The 19898-nt window shown below is 36.9% G+C and overlaps 1 protein-coding gene across 3 annotated transcripts in view; it reads right to left on the reverse strand.

The window, feature by feature from the left end:
* Positions 1 to 19898, reverse strand: part of LOC143244091 (uncharacterized) — a 59721-nt gene that overhangs the window by 28808 nt on the left and 11015 nt on the right. For 2 of the 3 annotated variants that reach the window (XM_076488149.1, XM_076488148.1), the window contains exons 2-7: positions 12818 to 12893; positions 9451 to 9559; positions 5286 to 5437; positions 4635 to 4802; positions 2060 to 2321; positions 710 to 886 (exon numbers count right to left, since the gene is read on the reverse strand). In XM_076488149.1, coding sequence (XP_076344264.1) covers positions 710 to 886; positions 2060 to 2321; positions 4635 to 4802; positions 5286 to 5437; positions 9451 to 9559; positions 12818 to 12859 — 910 coding nt within the window. In that variant the 5' untranslated portion in view covers positions 12860 to 12893. The remainder of the gene's footprint in view (positions 1 to 709; positions 887 to 2059; positions 2322 to 4634; positions 4803 to 5285; positions 5438 to 9450; positions 9560 to 12817; positions 12894 to 19898) is intronic. The other variant, XM_076488150.1, reaches the window with a different exon arrangement.

Below are 19898 nucleotides of genomic sequence, written 5' to 3' on the forward strand. Positions count from 1 at the left end.
CGTACATCCCAAGTAAAAGTTATGTTTTTGTTGTGAGGAAAGAAGTTTTATTAAAATCGTGTCCTGTGATAAAGAAGTGGTTGTTGTACACACCAGTTATTTTTCTATTTGTCTGAATCTTGAATACCTAAATACTGTAGTTTGTACTGTTGTGACGTCAGTAAACGATGAGCTTGTCGGGAATCATGAGAAGAATTATGCACATTGTAGGTTACAATACTGCATGGCATATGAACTTGGAAAGCATGAAATAAAATGTTTGTTAATTTTAAATTTGGTTTTATTTACTCTTGAAACAGAACACTTTCGGGGACCATGTGGAATTACATCTAGCATCGTAATAATATACTGCTAGAGTTTTATGCGTGTAAGAAAACAGTGAAATAAAGAGAGAGAGAGAGAGAAAATGTGTCTAGTGACAGAACATCGTACGTTTAAGTTATTTTAACTAAAACTATACCATTCACAGGTATATTATATAGTAATAAGTTGGCCTAAAACAAGAATAAAGTATTTAATAATTAAGGAAAGAAGTTCAATATGACATAATTAATATAATTATAATATAATATAATAATTAATTCCTGCGTTGCTAGTCATTAAAATCAAGTTAATAACATTTTATTAATTGTTTAATGATAAGATTGGTTTGAATACTTTTTTTTTCGTATATGGTTTCACGTCTGATTGATTCCTTAGCCAAACTCACCTTTGGATTCATCTTTTGTCCCGGTCTCCTTACCAGAAGTTTTACTGGAAATGGTACTTTCTGGCAATACACGGGTAGAGATGAACTCAGCCTCAAGGCCACTCTGGTCACCCTTAGAGCCTCGAACTGCACTAATCGGTCGTCTCTGATTGAATCGGGGTGCCTCTCTGTATGGAACTGAACAAAACATAGTCTCGAAATGTTACTTATTCTCAAACCCGAATCGTCGTGCACTGTTTTTGTTTTGAGTTTCTCACTAGTCATCATCACCCACCGCCAACTCTTGGGCTACTATTTTATCAATGAATATTGGGATGGGCCGTCACAATATAACGCCCCCACGGCTGAAAAGGCGAGCTTTTTTGGTGGGAAGAGGATTCGAACCCGTGACTCTCATATTACGAGACAAGCGCTCTAACCACTTGGCCATAATGGTCCCGTCATGTACAGCATTTCGTGTTTTACGCGTATTCTGTGGTACATAATAGAAACTGGGTTCTGCATTTCTCAAAAAGGCACGCTAACCACAGGGTTACATCGAATTCTTTCGATGAGACCCGACACAAGTTTGCGCATTATAATGACATCTTTTTATTCTCCATCATATGTGTTCGCATTGCGTTGACGAAGTGGTTTCATCAGCGATGTCGTGAAGGCCCATACTTTTGTCACTGTTCTATTTTTTCGTTTTAACGCTGGCGAAAAAACAATCAGTGCAAAGTAGAATATTTCACAATGACCGGCCTATCACTTTATACGAGCGAAATTACACAGTAGTAAAAAATAAGTAATTAAGCTCCTTACATCTACTCTTTTATCTTTGTAAATAATGTATTTTAAACGTAATATACTGGTCCCTAGTTGATAATGATCCACAAGATTTAAGTTTGTTTGTTTTTTAACGCGGAAATACGTTTAAGTTAAAACAAGCAAAGTTAATTCAGTTTTAGAATGATGATTTACTGGTATCTCAAGTTCATTCGCATCTAATGTACACGTGTCAATAGGTTATATCACTGGGCATCTAGAACTCAGGTATAGCTGACTCCGACTTTGAACTAGTGACAAGGACGAAGGCGCTCACTGCAACAAGGTCTTTGAAACGAATAGTGAAACTAACTGCCACTCTTTTAAAGAACACCTTCAAATGAAAGTGCGAAGTGTGTTTCAGTGGTATGGTGACGCGGACTTTGGACTTTTCGATAAGCAGCCCGGCACGTTAACCTGCCTAGTAATTATTATTAGAAACTTTTGGTACTTCAACTGCGGGAAAGCTCGAGGCAAAGAAAAGGTTTTACTTGAGTATGATTTTAAGTGCTCAAAAGCGCCAATATTTCTGTGAGAACCTACCTACGTTATTAACGTTGTGGTTGCTGATCATGTCTGCCATCTGGAGGTTCCCTGCTATCACAGCAACCTGGTAAGGGTCCTGATTGGCGTAGTTCATGGCATTCTTATCCACACCCCAAGAAAGCAACACCTTGGCACACTCCCTCTGTTCGTTTACAGCACAGATGTGGAGCGGGGTGTTTCCGCTCGCATTCCGACAGTTGGGGTCGGCACCATATAACAGCAACAGTTCCAACTGCTGGACTCTTCCGTGTTTACAAGCCTAACGTGAAAAAATAACGCTGTCATATGTTCAAAAGGGTTCTTCCCCCCCTATATTTATGCATTTCACAGTTTTAAAAAAAGAATCTTATAAATCCTGAGAGTTAAAAGCCATTAAAAGATGTATGTTACGTGCTTTATCGCTAGTAAAGAAAAGACTTTTCATAAAAGGAAATAAACGTAGGAATAGTTTATATCAATCCTTCGAAAACAATGTAAACACGACAGTAGGGATAACGCTTTTATCATACTTACGTAACAACACAGGAACAAGGAAGTAGAATATTACCAGACAAAAACAGGATATATTAAACTCAATTCTGATTTAATAGCTAATATTGCTACATGTTAATTCTTTCCTGCTATTATGTAATGTTAATACAGATTCCATCCATGCTATTATGTAATGTTAATACAGATTCCATCCCTGCTATTATGTTTACATTATTTTGTGGGATTGATATTAGTCATGCCTACATATACTTCTCTTTCTTTACTTGTTTTTTAAATGCAGTATTTTAATAGATACAGGAAGTTTATATTTATAACCAAGTTCTAAATACAATTAAATTCCAACTGTAATGTTTACTGTTTATCCTTTATTGGCTGGTAATGCCTGTTTCGTCCTGCACTTAAGCTTTTTAACAGAACTTTTTTTTTGTAAGAAAGCTAACTTCAAGAGGTAATGATCACCCCGCTGACACTAGAATTGATTTTTTTTATTACTACTAGTTATTAACAATACTTATAAAAACAGGTATTCCGTTTGAAACTATGTCACCTCAATGGAATTGCTTTGAGTTATTATGTAATAAAGATGAAGAGGGAGGAACAATAACTTCAAACTTTGTATCTTAATATTTACAAACATTCTCACAACTTGTGATTTGATCATTGCATAGATATTGTTATAGAAGAAAACGCTGTGTTGTTATGTAAAGTTCTCATAACCTGTTGAAGAGATATTTAAAATACAATCCAGGCCATCCCCACATAGGTAGTGCTGCCACCTGCATGATAATATTACACACTTCATTTAAAGCGTACAGATACTAAAGATGTATGAATCTAGCAATGAAATACTAATTATTTAAGAGTTCCCTCGCAATTAAGGTTTGTTTTGAATTTCGCGCAAAGCTACACCAGGGTTATCTGTGCTAGATGCTCCTAATTTATCAGTGATAATTTATCACTAGTTTAGACGGAAGACAGCTAGTCATCGTCACCAACCGCCAACTCTTGGGCTACTCTTTCACCAACGAATAAAGGGGTTGAACTTCATACTGTAGCATCCCCATAGCTGAAAAATGAGCGTGTTCGATGACGGGAAATAGAACCTGTAATCCGCAGAGTCCAGCGCTTTTACCACCAGACATAATTAAGGAAGAAGAAATACCTGTTTGATGTTCATGTTACTTTCACGTGGTAATGACCAGAACATTTAACTGTTACAACATTAAACATTCAGGCACATTTCACTGTATTTAAATCTTTAAATATGAGTATAAACCATATTATTATTTACTGTCAAATTCACTACCCCTTGTGAACTTATCAACATAAAACATCTCATGATTCCCACGTATATGTAATCTTACTTAACACTTTCAAAGTGGAAAATAAAAGAAATTGTCAGGTGTTCTTGGTCACGAACTTAAGGTTTTAAGATTTCCCTCACAAATGTTTATTTTAAACATTTCTAAAAGTAGGACCTTCTCTTAACTTATAGATGTATTTCTCTAGTTTTGAGTACCATGTTAAAATGGCTCACCGAACATATGATAATTCCACATTACGTGTTATTCGAAGTAAGCGATACTTCTACGTTTTTAAAGCAGACATAATTTAACGTCATCAGGCATTAATGGTACGATGGACTGGAGTTGACTGTTTCGACCATTGTCCTGCTTGATCAGTTATAGGGAGTTTTAGATCTTTAAACTAAAAACTAGATCTTTAGTTTTTGTGTATGTGTGTGTGTTTTATAGCAAAGCCACATCAGGATATCTACTGGTCCACCGAGGGGAATCGAACCCATGATTTTAGCCTTGTAAATCAGTAGACTTACCGCTGTACTAGCGGGAGAGCGCATCTTTAAACGACTCTTCCATAAAGCAGAAAAGCAACCAAACGAAATATTTATAAGTACAGTGAAGTGTTTTTTTTTTATACTACGTGTTTCAACAGAATATTGGCCTATCAAAACACGCAGTATGTTAACCCCAAAGTCAATCACTTCCTTATGCGTATAAATCGTTTCTTAACAACTTATTAAAGATTTGTATGGTGTATCTTTATACTCAAGTGGACAAACCTGATGAACCTCTTGCCATCCCTGATGATCAGCTGATCCAAGGTCTGCATACTCTTGAAGAAGCAGCTTCGTTAACTGATTATCACATCCACATATGACAGTGTAATAAAGAGGGGTCAGCTTACGGTTGTCTCTCAAGTTAGGAGATGCTCCCAAGTCGAGAAGTGTCTGTTAAAATGAAGAGAAATATGCCAGGGTGTAAAAACCCTATACTCCTTTCAGTCTAAGTCACTAAACAGAATATTTTTAGTATATGAATACTGACTTCTAACCTTATACTAACTTTTAATCTAATACCGACTTCTAAGTTAATACTAACCTCTAACTTAATACTAGTTTCTAACCTACGACTGACCTCTAACCTAATACTTACCTCTAATCTAATACTGTCTTGTAACATAAGACTGACCTCTAACCTAATGCTGACTTCAGTTTTCCCCTGAAGAAGAAAGTTCGACATTATCGTTTTGTATTAAAACTCCTTGAACCTACGTGTTTTTCTGACACCAGGGAAATAAATTATCGATATATTGTGAACCGATCAATATATACAGGTGTATTTATAATAATCCAGAGAAGGATAGTTAGAAAAGAGCATGGAATTTAACCAATGTAACGAATCTAATAGTCAGGTAACTTAGATCAACTTACTTTGAGGGCCTCGCAGTTATTTGACTCTACGGCCCGATGTAAAGCTGTTCGTCCGTCCGAGTTTGTGAAGTCAAACCTTGCTCCACCATTGATTAGGACCATTATGACGTGGCGAGGTTGATGGAGAGTTGCGGCCAGTGTGAGAGGTGTTTCTATACAAGGGAAAAGCTAGACGCACTCAGTGACAAGTCAGTTGGAAGTTTATTGATATTAAAATTAGCTCGTTCTTATATTTGTTTGTTTTGAATTTCGCGAAAAGCTACTCGAGGGCTATCTGCGCTGGCCGTCCCTAATTTAGTAGTGTAAAACTAGAGAGAAGACAGCTAGTAACCTTCAGGTTACATGTAGAGTGCCTTAACCACCTGGTCATGCCGGGTCTCGTTCTTCTGAATACGTGGTATTACATCATACAGTTCATAAAACCTTAGCAAAATTAAATTTTGTATAATAATTTACTAAACACAACAGTTTAGTTTCTACGTGTCGTTTCAGCTATATGGGAATTGATCTTTGCTCGAGAATAAAGTGTAAATTAAAAAAAATTATGTTTCGGATGACACGAAACTAATTTTAAACGTACTTTTTAAATCATCCAAAACAACATAAATGTATTGCCAGTCAGCGACAGATTTATGGGACTTACAACGCTAAAATTCGGGATTTGATCCCTGCAAACGGCGCTCAGGTAACCATTGTGTGGTTCTGAGCTGTAAGAAGCCACGCGCACGTGCGCGTTTTTTTTTTTTCGCAAATCAGATAATGTTTTGTTTATTTTCCTAACAGTTTATTTAGTATTCCAATAATGATTTACATTTCTGGTTGAAAATTTAGGCCAACGAAAAAATCTCATGATTACCAACATGTCTTAGTATTTATAAATCTTATATTCTAATGTTTGAAAATTACGATTGTCCAAGATGTTACATAGTGTTATGGCTTCATCGTACTTTTCCTTACTTCCTGGATCAAATAACTATGTACGAATTGAAATTGACTAATCACAGAAGATTTACAAGTTATATTACGATGCCACTAGGTGGCACTAAACGGTAAAAGTTTCTACTTTCTTAATCACCATTTACCTATAGTGGTCCAGGAAGACTCTGTACATTTATCAATAGGTGAAATTAATAAAATAAAATTATCACAGCATTAATTACTTCAACTTCCGAATAGGTATGCGCCAAAAAATTGTATGTATGTAATGTTTTAATCTTAATATTTAGAAAAATATATTATCTAATTAATAATATTATTCTATTTAAAGGATAGAATGAAATATTAAAAACAAAATACAGTTGAGGTAAATATATTTGAAAGAACACGCCAACTACAAACGATCTAAAACGATTTACTTCATCAGGTTGTTGTTCAATGAAAAAAAAAATTCCGATATAACTAACTGATTGTTATCATAACAACTGCCAACTTTACGACAGTTAGATGAATTAAGAGTTCACCAGAATGTTTTAATAAGGACTGAGTACTCTGAGTAATCAAAATTTGACTTTATGGTTAATCTCACAGTACTAGCTCTTTTGTTTTCTGTCAAAGTGTTTTCCTTAAGATCGATAATAAGACGTAGCATTTGTTAACTTCTTTCTGTAGTGCTCTATGGTGACTAAAATATTTACAGGTGAAAATACGCGCCACATTTTACGTATCAGTAATTTACGAAGAAAAGAACCATTGTTAACTTTGTTGGCGCCATCTGGTGAGTAAAATACTTGTGTATTTATGTGTTCTCTTGTAGCAAAGCCACATCGGGCTATCTGCTAAGCCCACCGAGGGGAATTGAACCCCTGATTCTAGTATTGTAAATATATGGACATACCGCTATACTAGCAGGGGATATGAAATATTTATACCTTTTACGCGTCAGTAATTTGCCAAAAAAAAAAAAAAAAGACCATTTGTTAACTTTTGTAGTGCCTTCTGGTGACTAAAACATTTACAGTTGAAAATACGTGCCACATTTTACGTATCAGTAACTTATCAAAAAAAGAACCATTTTTAACTTTTTGTGACGTCCTCTGGTAAGTAAAACATTTATGTACACTTTTCATGCTTCAGTAATTTACGAAGAATAAAAACGGACCATTTGTTAACTTTTGTAGTGCATTCTGGTAACTAAAACATTTATAATTGAAAATATGTGCCACATTTTACGTGTTAGTATTTCATGGGATAAAAAAGCACGAGTTCCTTACTGTTTTGCAATCAATATCCATTGATAGTAAACATCATGATATTCTAAAGTGTTAAGGTGCCTCCCGGCTAGTCTTGGCCTCGTGTTTCAAGCTAATACTGAGTGGCAGGATTGTTTTTGTTGGCCCGGCATTGCCAGGTGGGTTAAGGCATTCGACTGGTCTGAGGGTCGCGGGTTCGAATTCCCTTTCAGCCGTGGGGGCGTTATATATTGTGACGGTCAATTCCACTATTCGTTGGTAAAGAGTAGCGGTGGCGGTGGGTGGTGATGACTAGCTGCCTTCCCTCTAGTCTTAGACTGCTGAATTAGGGACGCTAGCGCAGATAGGCCTCGTGTAGCTTTGCGCGAAATTCAAAAAACAAACATTTTGGGTGTTTTGTGCTGCTTTGTAAAATTATAAATATCCATCCGTGGTGAAACAAAATAAGCAATAATGTGGAAAGTTGAGTTGAACACGTTTCTTATCTTATGTATGAGTGAATTTAATTTAAAGAATTATTTGCACGTTCAGATAAAAGTTGTTGTTTTCCCTTGATTACCTTAAAATAAATGAATTTTCTTTCTCGGGAACTACAAAAGTTTTTTTCTGTTATTGTACGTTGGTGCTTCTCTCAGAGTTTAAAAATAATTTCTTCATTTTTTAACTGACCAGTTACGAATTTCTAAAACACAGAACAAAGTGGGCCTGGCATGGCCTAGCGCGTTAAGGCGTGCGCTTCGTAATCTGAGGGTCGCGGGTTGGCGCCCGAGTCGCGCTAAACATGCTCGCCCTCCCAGCCGTGGGGGCGTTATATTGTTATGGTCAATCCCACTTTTCGTTGGTAAAAGAGTAGCCCAAGAGTTGGCGGCGGGTGGTGATGATTAGCTGCCTTCCCTCTAGTCTTACACTGCTAAATTAGGGACGGCTAGCACAGATAGCCCTCGAGTAGCTTTGTGCGAAATTCGAAAACAAACAAACAGAACAAAGTTCATTAGCTTTTCTCATAATTTATCGATATTGTAAATCATGCACACACAAATAAAAAACTTCAAATCTTTTTCCTTTTTTTCTGCAAGCTAAAATTACACTTGTATGACGTTAAAGAAAGAAGACAGACTATTTCATCTAATTACAGACTCACAATGATATTTTCAGAAGTGCAGTCTTCAAATAATGTCGCTGTGATGAAAACATTAGAAGTATTATCTACAAGTAAAAAAGGTAGGTAATGACGCTGTGATGAAAACATTAGAAGTATTATCTACAAGTAAAAAAGGTAGGTAATGACGCTGTGATGAAAACATTAGAAGTATTCTCTATAAGTAAAAAAGGTAAGTAATGACTGTGATGAAAACATTAGAAGTATTATCTACAAGTAAAAAATGGTAGGTAATGACGCTGTGATGAAAACATTAGAAGTATTATCTACAAGTAAAAAAAGGTAGGTAATGACGCTGTGATGAAAACATTAGAAGTATTATCTACAAGTAAAAAATGGTAGGTAATGACGCTGTGATGAAAACATTAGAAGTATTATCTACAAGTAAAAAAAGGTAGGTAATGACGCTGTGATGAAAACATTAGAAGTATTATCTACAAGTAAAAAATGGTAGGTAATGACGCTGTGATGAAAACATTAGAAGTATTATCTACAAGTAAAAAAAGGTAGGTAATGACGCTGTGATGAAAACATTAGAGGTATTATCTACAAGTAAAAAAGGTAGGTAATGACGCTGTGATGAAAACATTAGAAGTATTATCTATAAGTAAAAAAGGTAGGTAATGACACTGTGATAAAAACATTGGAAGCCTTACCTGTAGGCAAAAAAAGGTAAGAGAAGTAAACACGAGAGTTAGCTAGCTAGTCTGTGATATAATTTATTAAAGTCTAGACGTTAGCTTTTCCAATAATATTTAGCAGAACAATAAAATAGATGGAAAGCGAAGAGGCTTATCTTAGCCCTTGAAACACGTACCTCGGTTGTCTGGGCACTGGAAATTTGGATCTAATCCTTTGAGAAAGAATTTTTCGATTTTCTCGATGTTTCCGTTTTTCACGTGTTCCGTGAAACGTCGCAGAGTGCTCTAGACAAAGAAAAGCAAAAAGAAATTCAGTATATTATTGCGCACGCGCCTGACCATTATAAGTAAAACAAGAACCAGCTTTCTCGTCTACAACGACAACCGTTTAACGAATAAAAAACTTATATTGATAACGTATAAGTAATACGGAAATGCGTAATGAACCAAAACGAATTGAACAAAAATATAATGGTATAAAATCAATTTATCATCTAAATATTCTGTAACGTTAACTTGATAAAAAGCTGGTTTTAGCAGAAATTTTGTCTGTAGATCACCGACAAAGTAACATGATAAAGATGATGTTGGCATTTTCGTACATGAAATAAAATCAGTGCGTTTGTAAGTAAAAAAAACAACAACCATCTGGCCAGGCCGGGCCACTTGAAACAGAAATATATATATATATAAGTATAACTTAGAAATGTTGTTGTTTTTTTCAATTGACATTAAAAAAAAGATAATAAAATAGATTATCTTTTGTGTTTGAACCATTGGATCAACAAAAAATACGCACGCTCACGACGCTAAATATCGGGTTTCGATACCTATGGTAAGTACAGCATAGATAGCCATTTGTGGGGCTTTAAATTTAACAACAATCAAACCAAATCACAATTTCCCCCATTCAGAATAAAAGTCTCCTTACTATTTTAATGGATTAAACTGCTTGTCACATGACTGCTAAACTGAGGAATGAAATGCGACATGTCAGGGACAATCCTTACATCAGCAGAGTCCTAGAAATAATGTATATTTTTCCTTCTAATAAATGGAGTGTGACACGAGGTTGGGTAGGGGAAGCGGACGTGGCAATTTCGGGAACATTTATAGATTTAATGCAACTAAAGAAAACGGTTATGCGGGCCACCCGAGACGAAAATATTTCATACCAAGACTGACAATGTAACTGTACTTTCTTTATACATCAGAGTTGGATGCGAACTAAAGGTTAGCGTGTTCGGGCTGCAACACGCGTCCCGCTGCCCCGTCATTGAACTCTACTAAACTGTGAGGCTGTAGATGTACCAAAAAAATGACCGTCAGTTCCATCACTATGAGAGACGAGAACAGCACAAAGTTGGCAGTGGATGCTGTCTTCACTCTAGTTTATTACGTCAAAATGAGGGACGGTTATACCCAGATAGCCCTTGGATAACTATACGCGAAAATCTTAATAAAATAAGTTTTTTTTTGTTAATGCTTTAATAGATCCAGTCGTTCAGCATCCATTAAGTTACAAAGAATGTCTCGCAGTCTATAACCTGATGTAATTCGACTACGAGAGAAACCTTTTCCAAAGGCTCAACTTTATTATTCTGATTATTGTAAATGTGAGATTTTAATTAGTTTGATATCAATGCAATCTAAATGTAAACCTGACCCAGCATGGCCAGGTGGTTAGGGCGCTCGACTTGTAATCTCAGGATCACGGATTCGAATCCCCATCACACCAAAATATGCTCTCCCTTTCAGCCTTGGGAGCGTTATAATGTGACGGTCAATCCCACTATTCGTTGGTAAAAGGGTAACCCAAGGGTTGGCGGTGGGTGGTGACGACTAGCTGCCTTCCCTCTAGTCTTACACTGATAAATTAGAAATGGCTAGCATACATAGTCCTCGTGTAGGTTCGCGCGAAATTCAAAAACAATTAACTAAATGTAAACCGATTTGCGTTTTTCAAGACATACCAGAAACTGTTCATGGAATTTTAGATTCAGTATAAAAACACAAACCATATATACTGAAGTACCGTAACTCACGAGGAAGAGATTTTTCCCCACAAATATGTATTCTATCCTGCTCATAATAATATGATGTGCGATCTTTGTCATCAAACATGGGAAACTACCCTGCCCTCGTTTTCTAAAGTATTTGTTTTTCGAATTTCGCACAAAGCTACACGAGGGCTATCTGCGCTAGCCATCCCTAATTTAGCAATGTAAGACTATAGGAAAGGAAGCTAGTCATCACCGCCCACCGCCAACTCTTTGGCCACTTTTGTATCAAAAATAGTGGGATTGATCGAATATTATGACGCTCTCACGGCTGAAAGGGCGAGTATATTTGATATGAAGAGTATTTGAAACCCGCGACCTTCAAGTTGCCAGGCTATGTAGGGCCTTTTTAAACTAAACTTCCTCTTTCGAGATTTTGGAAAAATCCCATATTTCTTTATGTTTGTCTTGTACCAATATTCTTGGTAGTTGTCTATACACTAACGACAATGATTACAACTTAAAGACCGCCGGAGATACGAAGTGTTGATACTGTGAGCCCATAAAACACATTTTGTAATGCAGTTGTACTAAAACTCCTGCATTCACCATTCTGTACTAATTTATGTGTTGGACAAAGTACCAACAACCGTATCACCATGTCAATAACCAGATCCAAGGTGTTATAATCAGTACCAATAACATACCAATAATCATATAACCTATTGACGTCGTATCATCATGACAGTAACCAGATCTAAAGTGTTACAATATGTACCAACAACATACCAATAGTCGTATAACCTATTAACGTATCTCTATGCCAGTAAACAGTTCCAAGGTGTTATAATCAGTACTAACAGCATATCGACAATCGTACAACTTATTAACATATCACCAAAACGGATAAGTGTATGCATTTTGGGTGGTATACATACACAAACAAATGTTATACACTGTAATGTTACTTGTTTTATTATATACAACTGGAATGCTCAGCGAAAGATACGTCTAATTAAGCGCAAAGCTGCACTATACACTATCTGTTCCCGCCGTTGTAGTCCCTTATAATTACAATTTTCCCACGGGAAGAGAGACTTGAATAAAAGAAACACAAATGTGTGGTTTGCATCTTGATACCTTAGCTCATTTTAAAGTTTCTGATGTAAAACTGTCCATCTCTTATCATGTTGCTCCGCGGTATGTCTGCGGACTCACACCGTTATAAACTGGGATTCGATAGCCGTGGTGGGCAGAGCACAGATATCCTAATATGTAGCTTTATGCTTAATTTCAAACAAACAAACTCTGGTCATATTATGGATCGCACTATCTTTTTAATTTCAGCAACGTGTGAAACAGCTAATCATATTCGATTAGAACAAAAAAATAAACGGACTGTTCTTTGTTCAGTACTTATAAAAAACTTACAGTAACCTTCCACGATTTTGTGAACTAACCAAACATTGGAATACCTTTCCTAGCGCGGAACTCGGCCTAACATGCCGTTCGTATTTTAGACCTTAAAGTAAGAATTACTTACCTTCGTGGTTAGGGTTTTATTTTGTTTCTCACTCGTACTCATTTTGGCAAGTGATACTTCACTTTTTGGCGGGAACCTAAAGGAGAAATGTAATTTTTATTAGCCATCAAATAGTTTCTATAAACCGCAGCTTCGCTCGGAGCATATTGGTTAATTAGTAGAACGTAGTTACTCACATCGAAGCCCATAACAAAATACACTTAATCCAACCTTAACTAGAAACGTGTGATATAAAGTGTTCGGCAGAATTTAGGTCGAATTTGCTGAGTTCAGTCTTGGCTGTTTTAAATACTTACCAACAATGTTATAATGTCTCCTTTCAAAATAACGTGATTAAAAAAAAACCCGGTAGATCCCAGAGCTTTCGATTTAACTGCAACCAAGAGGTCTCTGACCTTGCTCTTTCGCCTAATGTGTACAATTAGAAGAAGTACAAGTGAAATACCAACTATTTTTTTCATAACTATCATATAATATTGAGAAACGAATTAATATCTGGAACCAACTCAGGGGCGTCGAGAGATAGGTCGGGCCCAGGGGACAGTTATATCCCCGAGCCCCTCTTTGAAGTATTCATAAATTTGTGGTACATTCATGGGCGTATGAATTTTTTTTTCTGACGGGTGAAAGCCAAATGTGTTGAGAATTTACATTTTTTGAGGTAACGCGATTTCCCGCGGTACTGTAATATTTCCTTAAGTATATTATGAAAATGAGAATGCATTATTCTTTATCCCATATTTCTCCGGATCCCCTAATTGACGCCGAGTCCCAGGACTGTAACCCCTCCCCCCCCTCTCGTCAGGCCTCAACCAACTACCAAGGAACAGTTAATAAATGAACATATCTGGGGCCTCTAGCACTGACCAAGATTCTTGAAGAACCATTGCTGAGTGTCTGCGACGAACCGTGGCTGGACTCTGGATTCAGGATTTGACGAGACAATTTCAATTCCTTGTGATACCACAAAATATCTCTTACCCCTTTAAACAGTGGGTGCGTTATAAGAGTCAAAGTAAATTGCTTAACGTAGATGGCAAGGTGCTGTTTACTCGCTGCCTTTTATCTGGTGTTTGAATACTAGAAAAGGAAGCAGCTAACATTCGTTGCTTTAGAGTAAAAGTAAGCAGCTAACATTGGTTGCTTTAGAGTAAAAGGAAGCAGCTAACATTGGTTGCTTTAGAGTAAAAGGAAGCAGCTAACATTGGTTGCTTTAGAGTAAAAGAAAGCAGCTAACATTGGTTGGTTTAGAGTGAAAGGAAGCAGCTAACATTGGTTGCTTTGGAGTAAAAGGAAGCAGCTAAATTTGGTTGCTTTAGAGTAAAAGGAAGCAGCTAAATTTGGTTGGTTTAGTGTAAAAGGAAGCAGCTAACATTCGTTGCTTTAGAGTAAAAGTAAGCAGCTAACATTGGTTGCTTTAGTGTAAAAGGAAGCAGCTAACATTGGTTGCTTTAGAGTAAAAGGAAGCAGCTAACATTGGTTGCTTTAGAGTAAAAGGAAGCAGCTAACATTGGTTGCTTTAGTGTAAAAGGAAGCAGCTAACATTGGTTGCTTTAGAGTAAAAGGAAGCAGCTAACATTGGTTGCTTTAGTGTAAAAGGAAGCAGCTAACATTGGTTGCTTTAGAGTAAAAGGAATATCTCTGTAAGGAACTTTCTTGTTTCCCCGTCTAAAAAACCTAACAACGACTTGCGTTTGAATGGCAATAACCTAACTCACTTAACTTAAGGCTATTTCTGTTGTTGTTTCTTTTGTAATATTCGTGAAGAGCAACTCAAGGCTTATCTTCACAAGCAATCATAATTGTAACACAAAAGAGAAGGCTTCTAATAAATAGCATTTACAGCACTTACAAGTGCTTCTTCGTTTGCCCGTCTTAGTTTACTCTGGTCTGGCCCGTTATGGCCCGGTGGTAAGGGCGCTTGACTCGTTATATGAGATCGTGGATTTGAATCCCCGTCACGCCAAATACGCTCGCCCTTTCATCTTTGGGGGCGTCACAATGTGATGGTCAATCCCATTTTTCGTTGATAAAAGAGTAGCCCAAGAGTTGGCGGTGGGTGGTGATGGCTAGCTGCTTTCCCTCTAGTCTTACACTGCAACATTAGGAACGGCTAGCGCAGATAGCATTCGTGTAGCTTTGCGTGAATTAAAAAACAAACAAACAATACGCTGGTTTGACAGAATAATGTGATTTGACTGTCACTCAGAAATGACCCACGGCTCAAACGTAAGGAGCGCTTTTGTGGAGGAGTATTACGGGACGCGAGCATTGGGCACATAAATCCATAGTAGTCGAGCACGTTTATTATTAGATCACGCTCTCCCCTTATTTATGTCACGAAGAAATTTAGCATCCTTCCCTTACTCAAAGAGAAGATATATGGAAAATTTGTTATAAATTTAGTCCAATGATAAGTGTTTTCGGAATTGGAATGAAACCTTCATAACGTGAAAACAGTATGATTGAAATATTTTTTTAAAGTTTTAGTCAACGTTGGCCATTTCAAGTTTAGAATTAACTACATACCTTTCACGTATAGTACTTAATTTCTGCCGTATTCCTCGTCCTTTCAGCTGTGGGTACGTATTAATGTGACGGTCAATCCCACTATTCGTTGGTAAAAGAGTAGCCCAAGAATTGGCGGTGGGTGGTGATGACTAGCTACCTTCCCTCTAGGCTTACACTGCAAAATTATGGACGGCTAGCACAGATAGCCCTCGTGTAGCTTTACGTGAAATTCAAAACAAACCAAACCGTATTTTTCCGTATCCGAAAACCGTAACTTTATTTTGATTTATGTATTTGCTAACGCAAATAGCCATCGTGTAGCTTTGCGCAAAGTTCAAAACAAACCAAACCAAATACTTACCTTAAACATTTCATTAAAAAATGCTAGAAGATGAAATGATGCACACGCGACAGTCATATCTGTCTCCCTGATCAAGTTTACATAAACAAAGTACCAAGGTGAAGCAGAAAGAAATTATTGATCAAATTTTTATTACTGAGCATGCGCATTTGATGTTTGCTGTTCAGCTGTGAAACACGGATCAATAAGAGTGGAAGGCATCTAGTCATCAACACTCACGGCCAACTGTTGGGCTACTCTTTTTACCAACGAATAGGGGGATTGACCGTCACGTTATAACTCCCTCACGGCTAAAAGGGAGAGCATGTTTGGTGTGACAGGGATTCGAACCCGCGACCCTCGGATTACAGGTCGAGTGCCTTAACCACCTGGCCATGCCGGGCCTAAGGTAAGTAGCAAAAAGCTATGTTTTAACTTGTTAAAACCAATAAACAAACACGGATGTTTCATTAACCTCCCGGTAATTTTGCAAGTTCGTCATGTTAAGTAAAGATTACCAACGTTCAGAATTACACTTTTTCGAGAAATTTTTCTTGAATTTAATGTTTCAAATGGGTTAAAAATAAATTTATAACATTAATTATGATCTCATGTTAGTTCACATGTCATATCAATTTGATAAATATCGATCTAACCTTTCTCGCTGACGAAAACCAACTTGAAAATGAAAATGTATTTCAGAACGGCCGATCTAACCTTTATAACATTAATATAATAAAGCATGGGAGTCGAGTGAAGCCTAGCGTGTTTGGACTATGGATCCGAAAGTCAAGAGTTCTTACAGAGACCCCATTGTGTACCTTTGTGCTTAACTACAAACAAGCCGACCCAGTGTCACAGCGGTATGTCTGCGGACTTACAACGCTAGAATCCGGGTTTAGATACCCGTGATGGATAGAGCTTCAGACAGACCATTGTGTTGGCGGTGGGTGGTGATGACTAGCTGCCTCCCCTCTAGTCTTACACTGCTGAATTTGGGATGGCTAACGCAGATAGCCCTCGAGTAGCTTTGCGCGAAATAAAAAAAAAAGACTTATTTAATGTTTGTTTCTTTTAGAGTATTGGATTATGTGCTCTTTCTCCCCGCAGGGAAACAAATAAATATCTATTTTCCTTTCTTGATATTTACTTCGTTAGAATTAAAAACAGACAAAGAGATATGACTATGTATACGACATAGTAAAACCTCCCATGCTAACGTTAAATATATCTTCTGCTTTTAAATTCATAATCTTTGGGATTTCGATTTGCAATTTAAGTAATAGCAGTTTTATGTTTATAGTTTGTTGTTTGAGTAATAAAATATGTCAAGTCGGTTTTTCATTCTGATTTATTCTTGGTTTCAATAGTTCATGTGTTTTACTTTTTACCTCTCTATCAAAGCATACTCCCTTGTAATCTTTGGTTCCCCAATGAGACAACGGCAATATTACGGATATACAATGCTAAAATTCGGGATTCAATTCTCCACTGTGGACACAGCACATAGCCCAATGCGGAATTACTCCAAAAATAACTAACCAATCTTTATCAAAATGTCTGTGAATTATAAAACTTATTAACTCTTAAATTAGGCCACGTGGTTAAGGCGCTCAACTCACAACGTGAGTGGGCATTATCATATCACGGTCAATTCCACTATTCGTTGTTAAAAGAGTAGCCTCAAAATTGGCATATAGGGTGGTGTTGGCTATTTTTCACTGCTAAATTAGGTACGGCTAGTGTAGATAGCCCTCTTTTAACTTTGGACAAAATACAAACCCTCAAATTACCAATTCTTTTATGTGCTTTCGATGAGATCCAAATATTCTATGATATTGACTAATTTTATCTCTGCTTGACACAAAAATCAGTCTAAACATCTTATCAAATACTAGCTGAAATCATAGGTTACTTCAATGTCGATATTATGAGTCGAGTGCCTTAACCATCTGGCCATGCCAGGGCCTTACGAATTCTTATTAGTAGTGTTGGAAAAGAACTTTGTTGAACAGTTAATGATGAGTTTGAACACATATTTATAAAGAACGTAACAACCAAGTTACAGTTTCAGTTTCAGTACTGCGAAAGTTAGGCCTATTTTTAGTAAAATATAACAAAAATTAATGATATTATGAAATTGCGGAAGTCGATATATTCCTGTATAGTCTTACCTCTACGCAAACCAAGTGCTATACCACCTGTATTAGTATATTGTCAGCGCATATTCGGTTTCTTTTCTTTTAGGGACAGTACCTATTGTCTCATAGAAGGATAAGAGCTGCTTCGCTTGCTGTAACGATTGCTCTTCCCTTTCACGTGGTTACAATCATGAAGTTTATAAATAGGGTTTAAATATCGACCTTTCGAATTTCCCGGATGTCATGCATGTGTGTACTAACCAGAGTACGCGTACCACATTATTCCCTAGGATTAATTTCAAATAATAGTTTGGTAAATTTAAGTCTAGTTAACACCTCCTTTTCCCTTTCCTATTACGATGTTAAACACATGTTGTTATTAATAAAAAAACTACACACAATGGGCTATTATGCTATTGCTATGCCCACAACAAACATCAAAACCAGTTTTTCAGTTTTAATAAATGGTGGGACTTGCCGCTGTATCGCTGGGAGACAAATGAAGTACTGATAACATTATATACCCTAATTCTCAGTAACAGCCAAACCCCCTCCTCTGTACTAAATGTGAAAAATAAGATAGAAAAATATAGTTTCATTAATGAAATTCAAATTGGGAGGTAAGTGAACTAAATGTATTTTACAAATATCTGTGTGTGTGTTAGGACTTCACGTGTCTCGTGGTGTCTCCGAATGTAACAATTGCTTGTTTTTTTTTTTAAATTTCACGTAAAGTTAGACGAGAGCTATCTGCATTAGCCGTCCCTAATTTAGTAATGCAGACAAGAGGGAAGGCAACTGGTCATCGCCACCCACTTCCAAATTTTGGGCTACTCTTTTATGAACGAACAGTGGGAATGACCGTAACAACATAACGCTCCAACGGCTGAAATGTCGAGATGTTTGAAGTGAAAAATTCGAACCCACTACCCTCAGATTACAGCTCGAATGCCGTAACCCACCTGGCCATGCCGGATGTGACAATTGTATAGAATATCCAGAATAAAGTGGTATATAGTTGTTATAAAAGAGCTCATATGTTACATGGTGGTATAAAAACAGCCACTAGAACTCACTACGAACGTTTCGAGCAAATAATTTCACTTTCACGTTACCTTTGACGACATCAATAAAAACCTTTTATTTCCGTGATGAAATGACTTGAGGATTATTTGATTAAAATCTTCTTGAAACGAAACCAGGAAAAAAAGTCACAGGTATGTTTGAAAAAGGCGGGAAATTTCGTGAAAACATGATTATAGTTATAATTAATTTGTTTTGCACACTAGTGTATGAGTGATGCCATCACACATAATTTATGTTGTCAATGTGTAGAAGTCATGTATTGTCTGTAAGTAAGTGATTTAAAATATTTTTCGTTTGATTACTTTAATTATTGATGGTATTTAAATAAAATGTAACTTTTGTCTTGTGACTTTATTTCTTTTCACTCTTTAAACCGCTTGTAGAGCTTCGTGTGTTTTTCTTACTGCAGTTTTTCCTTCCTTAGCCCAAAGCATGTGTGATAGTTCTACGTAAGTCATTACGCGAAAAACAAAACAAAAAACGAACAACGTGAGTTCCCATAACGGTTTTTTTCTTCCTTACACATGATGCGGGCCCGGCATGGCCAGGTGGTTAAGGCACTCAAGTCGTAATCCAAGGGTCACAGTTTAGAATCCCCGTCACATCAAACATGGCCGCCCTTTCAGCAGTGGGGGCGTTATAATGTGACGGTCAATCCCACTATTCGTTGGTAAAAGAGTAGCCCAAGAGTTGGCGGTGGATGGTGATGACTATCTACCTTCCCTCTAGTCTCACACTGCTAACTTAGGGACGGCTAACGCAGATAGTCCTTGTGTAGTTTTGCGCGAAATTGAAAACAAACCAAACCATACACACGATACATGTGTAAATGTTCCATACAGCCACATTGGCCGTTACGTGAACAAAGTGAGTTATCCACCGTAATAATGACAATAATAACAAAACAGTAAACTAAAGCCATTGTCTACATTTACTAGGGTTATCATACGATGTTAATTTGGCAGGGTTAAAGTAGATTAAAATTTAAAGAGAATGTTTATCG

Source organism: Tachypleus tridentatus, chromosome 2 (genome assembly GCF_004210375.1).
Source record: "Tachypleus tridentatus isolate NWPU-2018 chromosome 2, ASM421037v1, whole genome shotgun sequence".
NCBI lineage: Eukaryota > Metazoa > Arthropoda > Merostomata > Xiphosura > Limulidae > Tachypleus > Tachypleus tridentatus.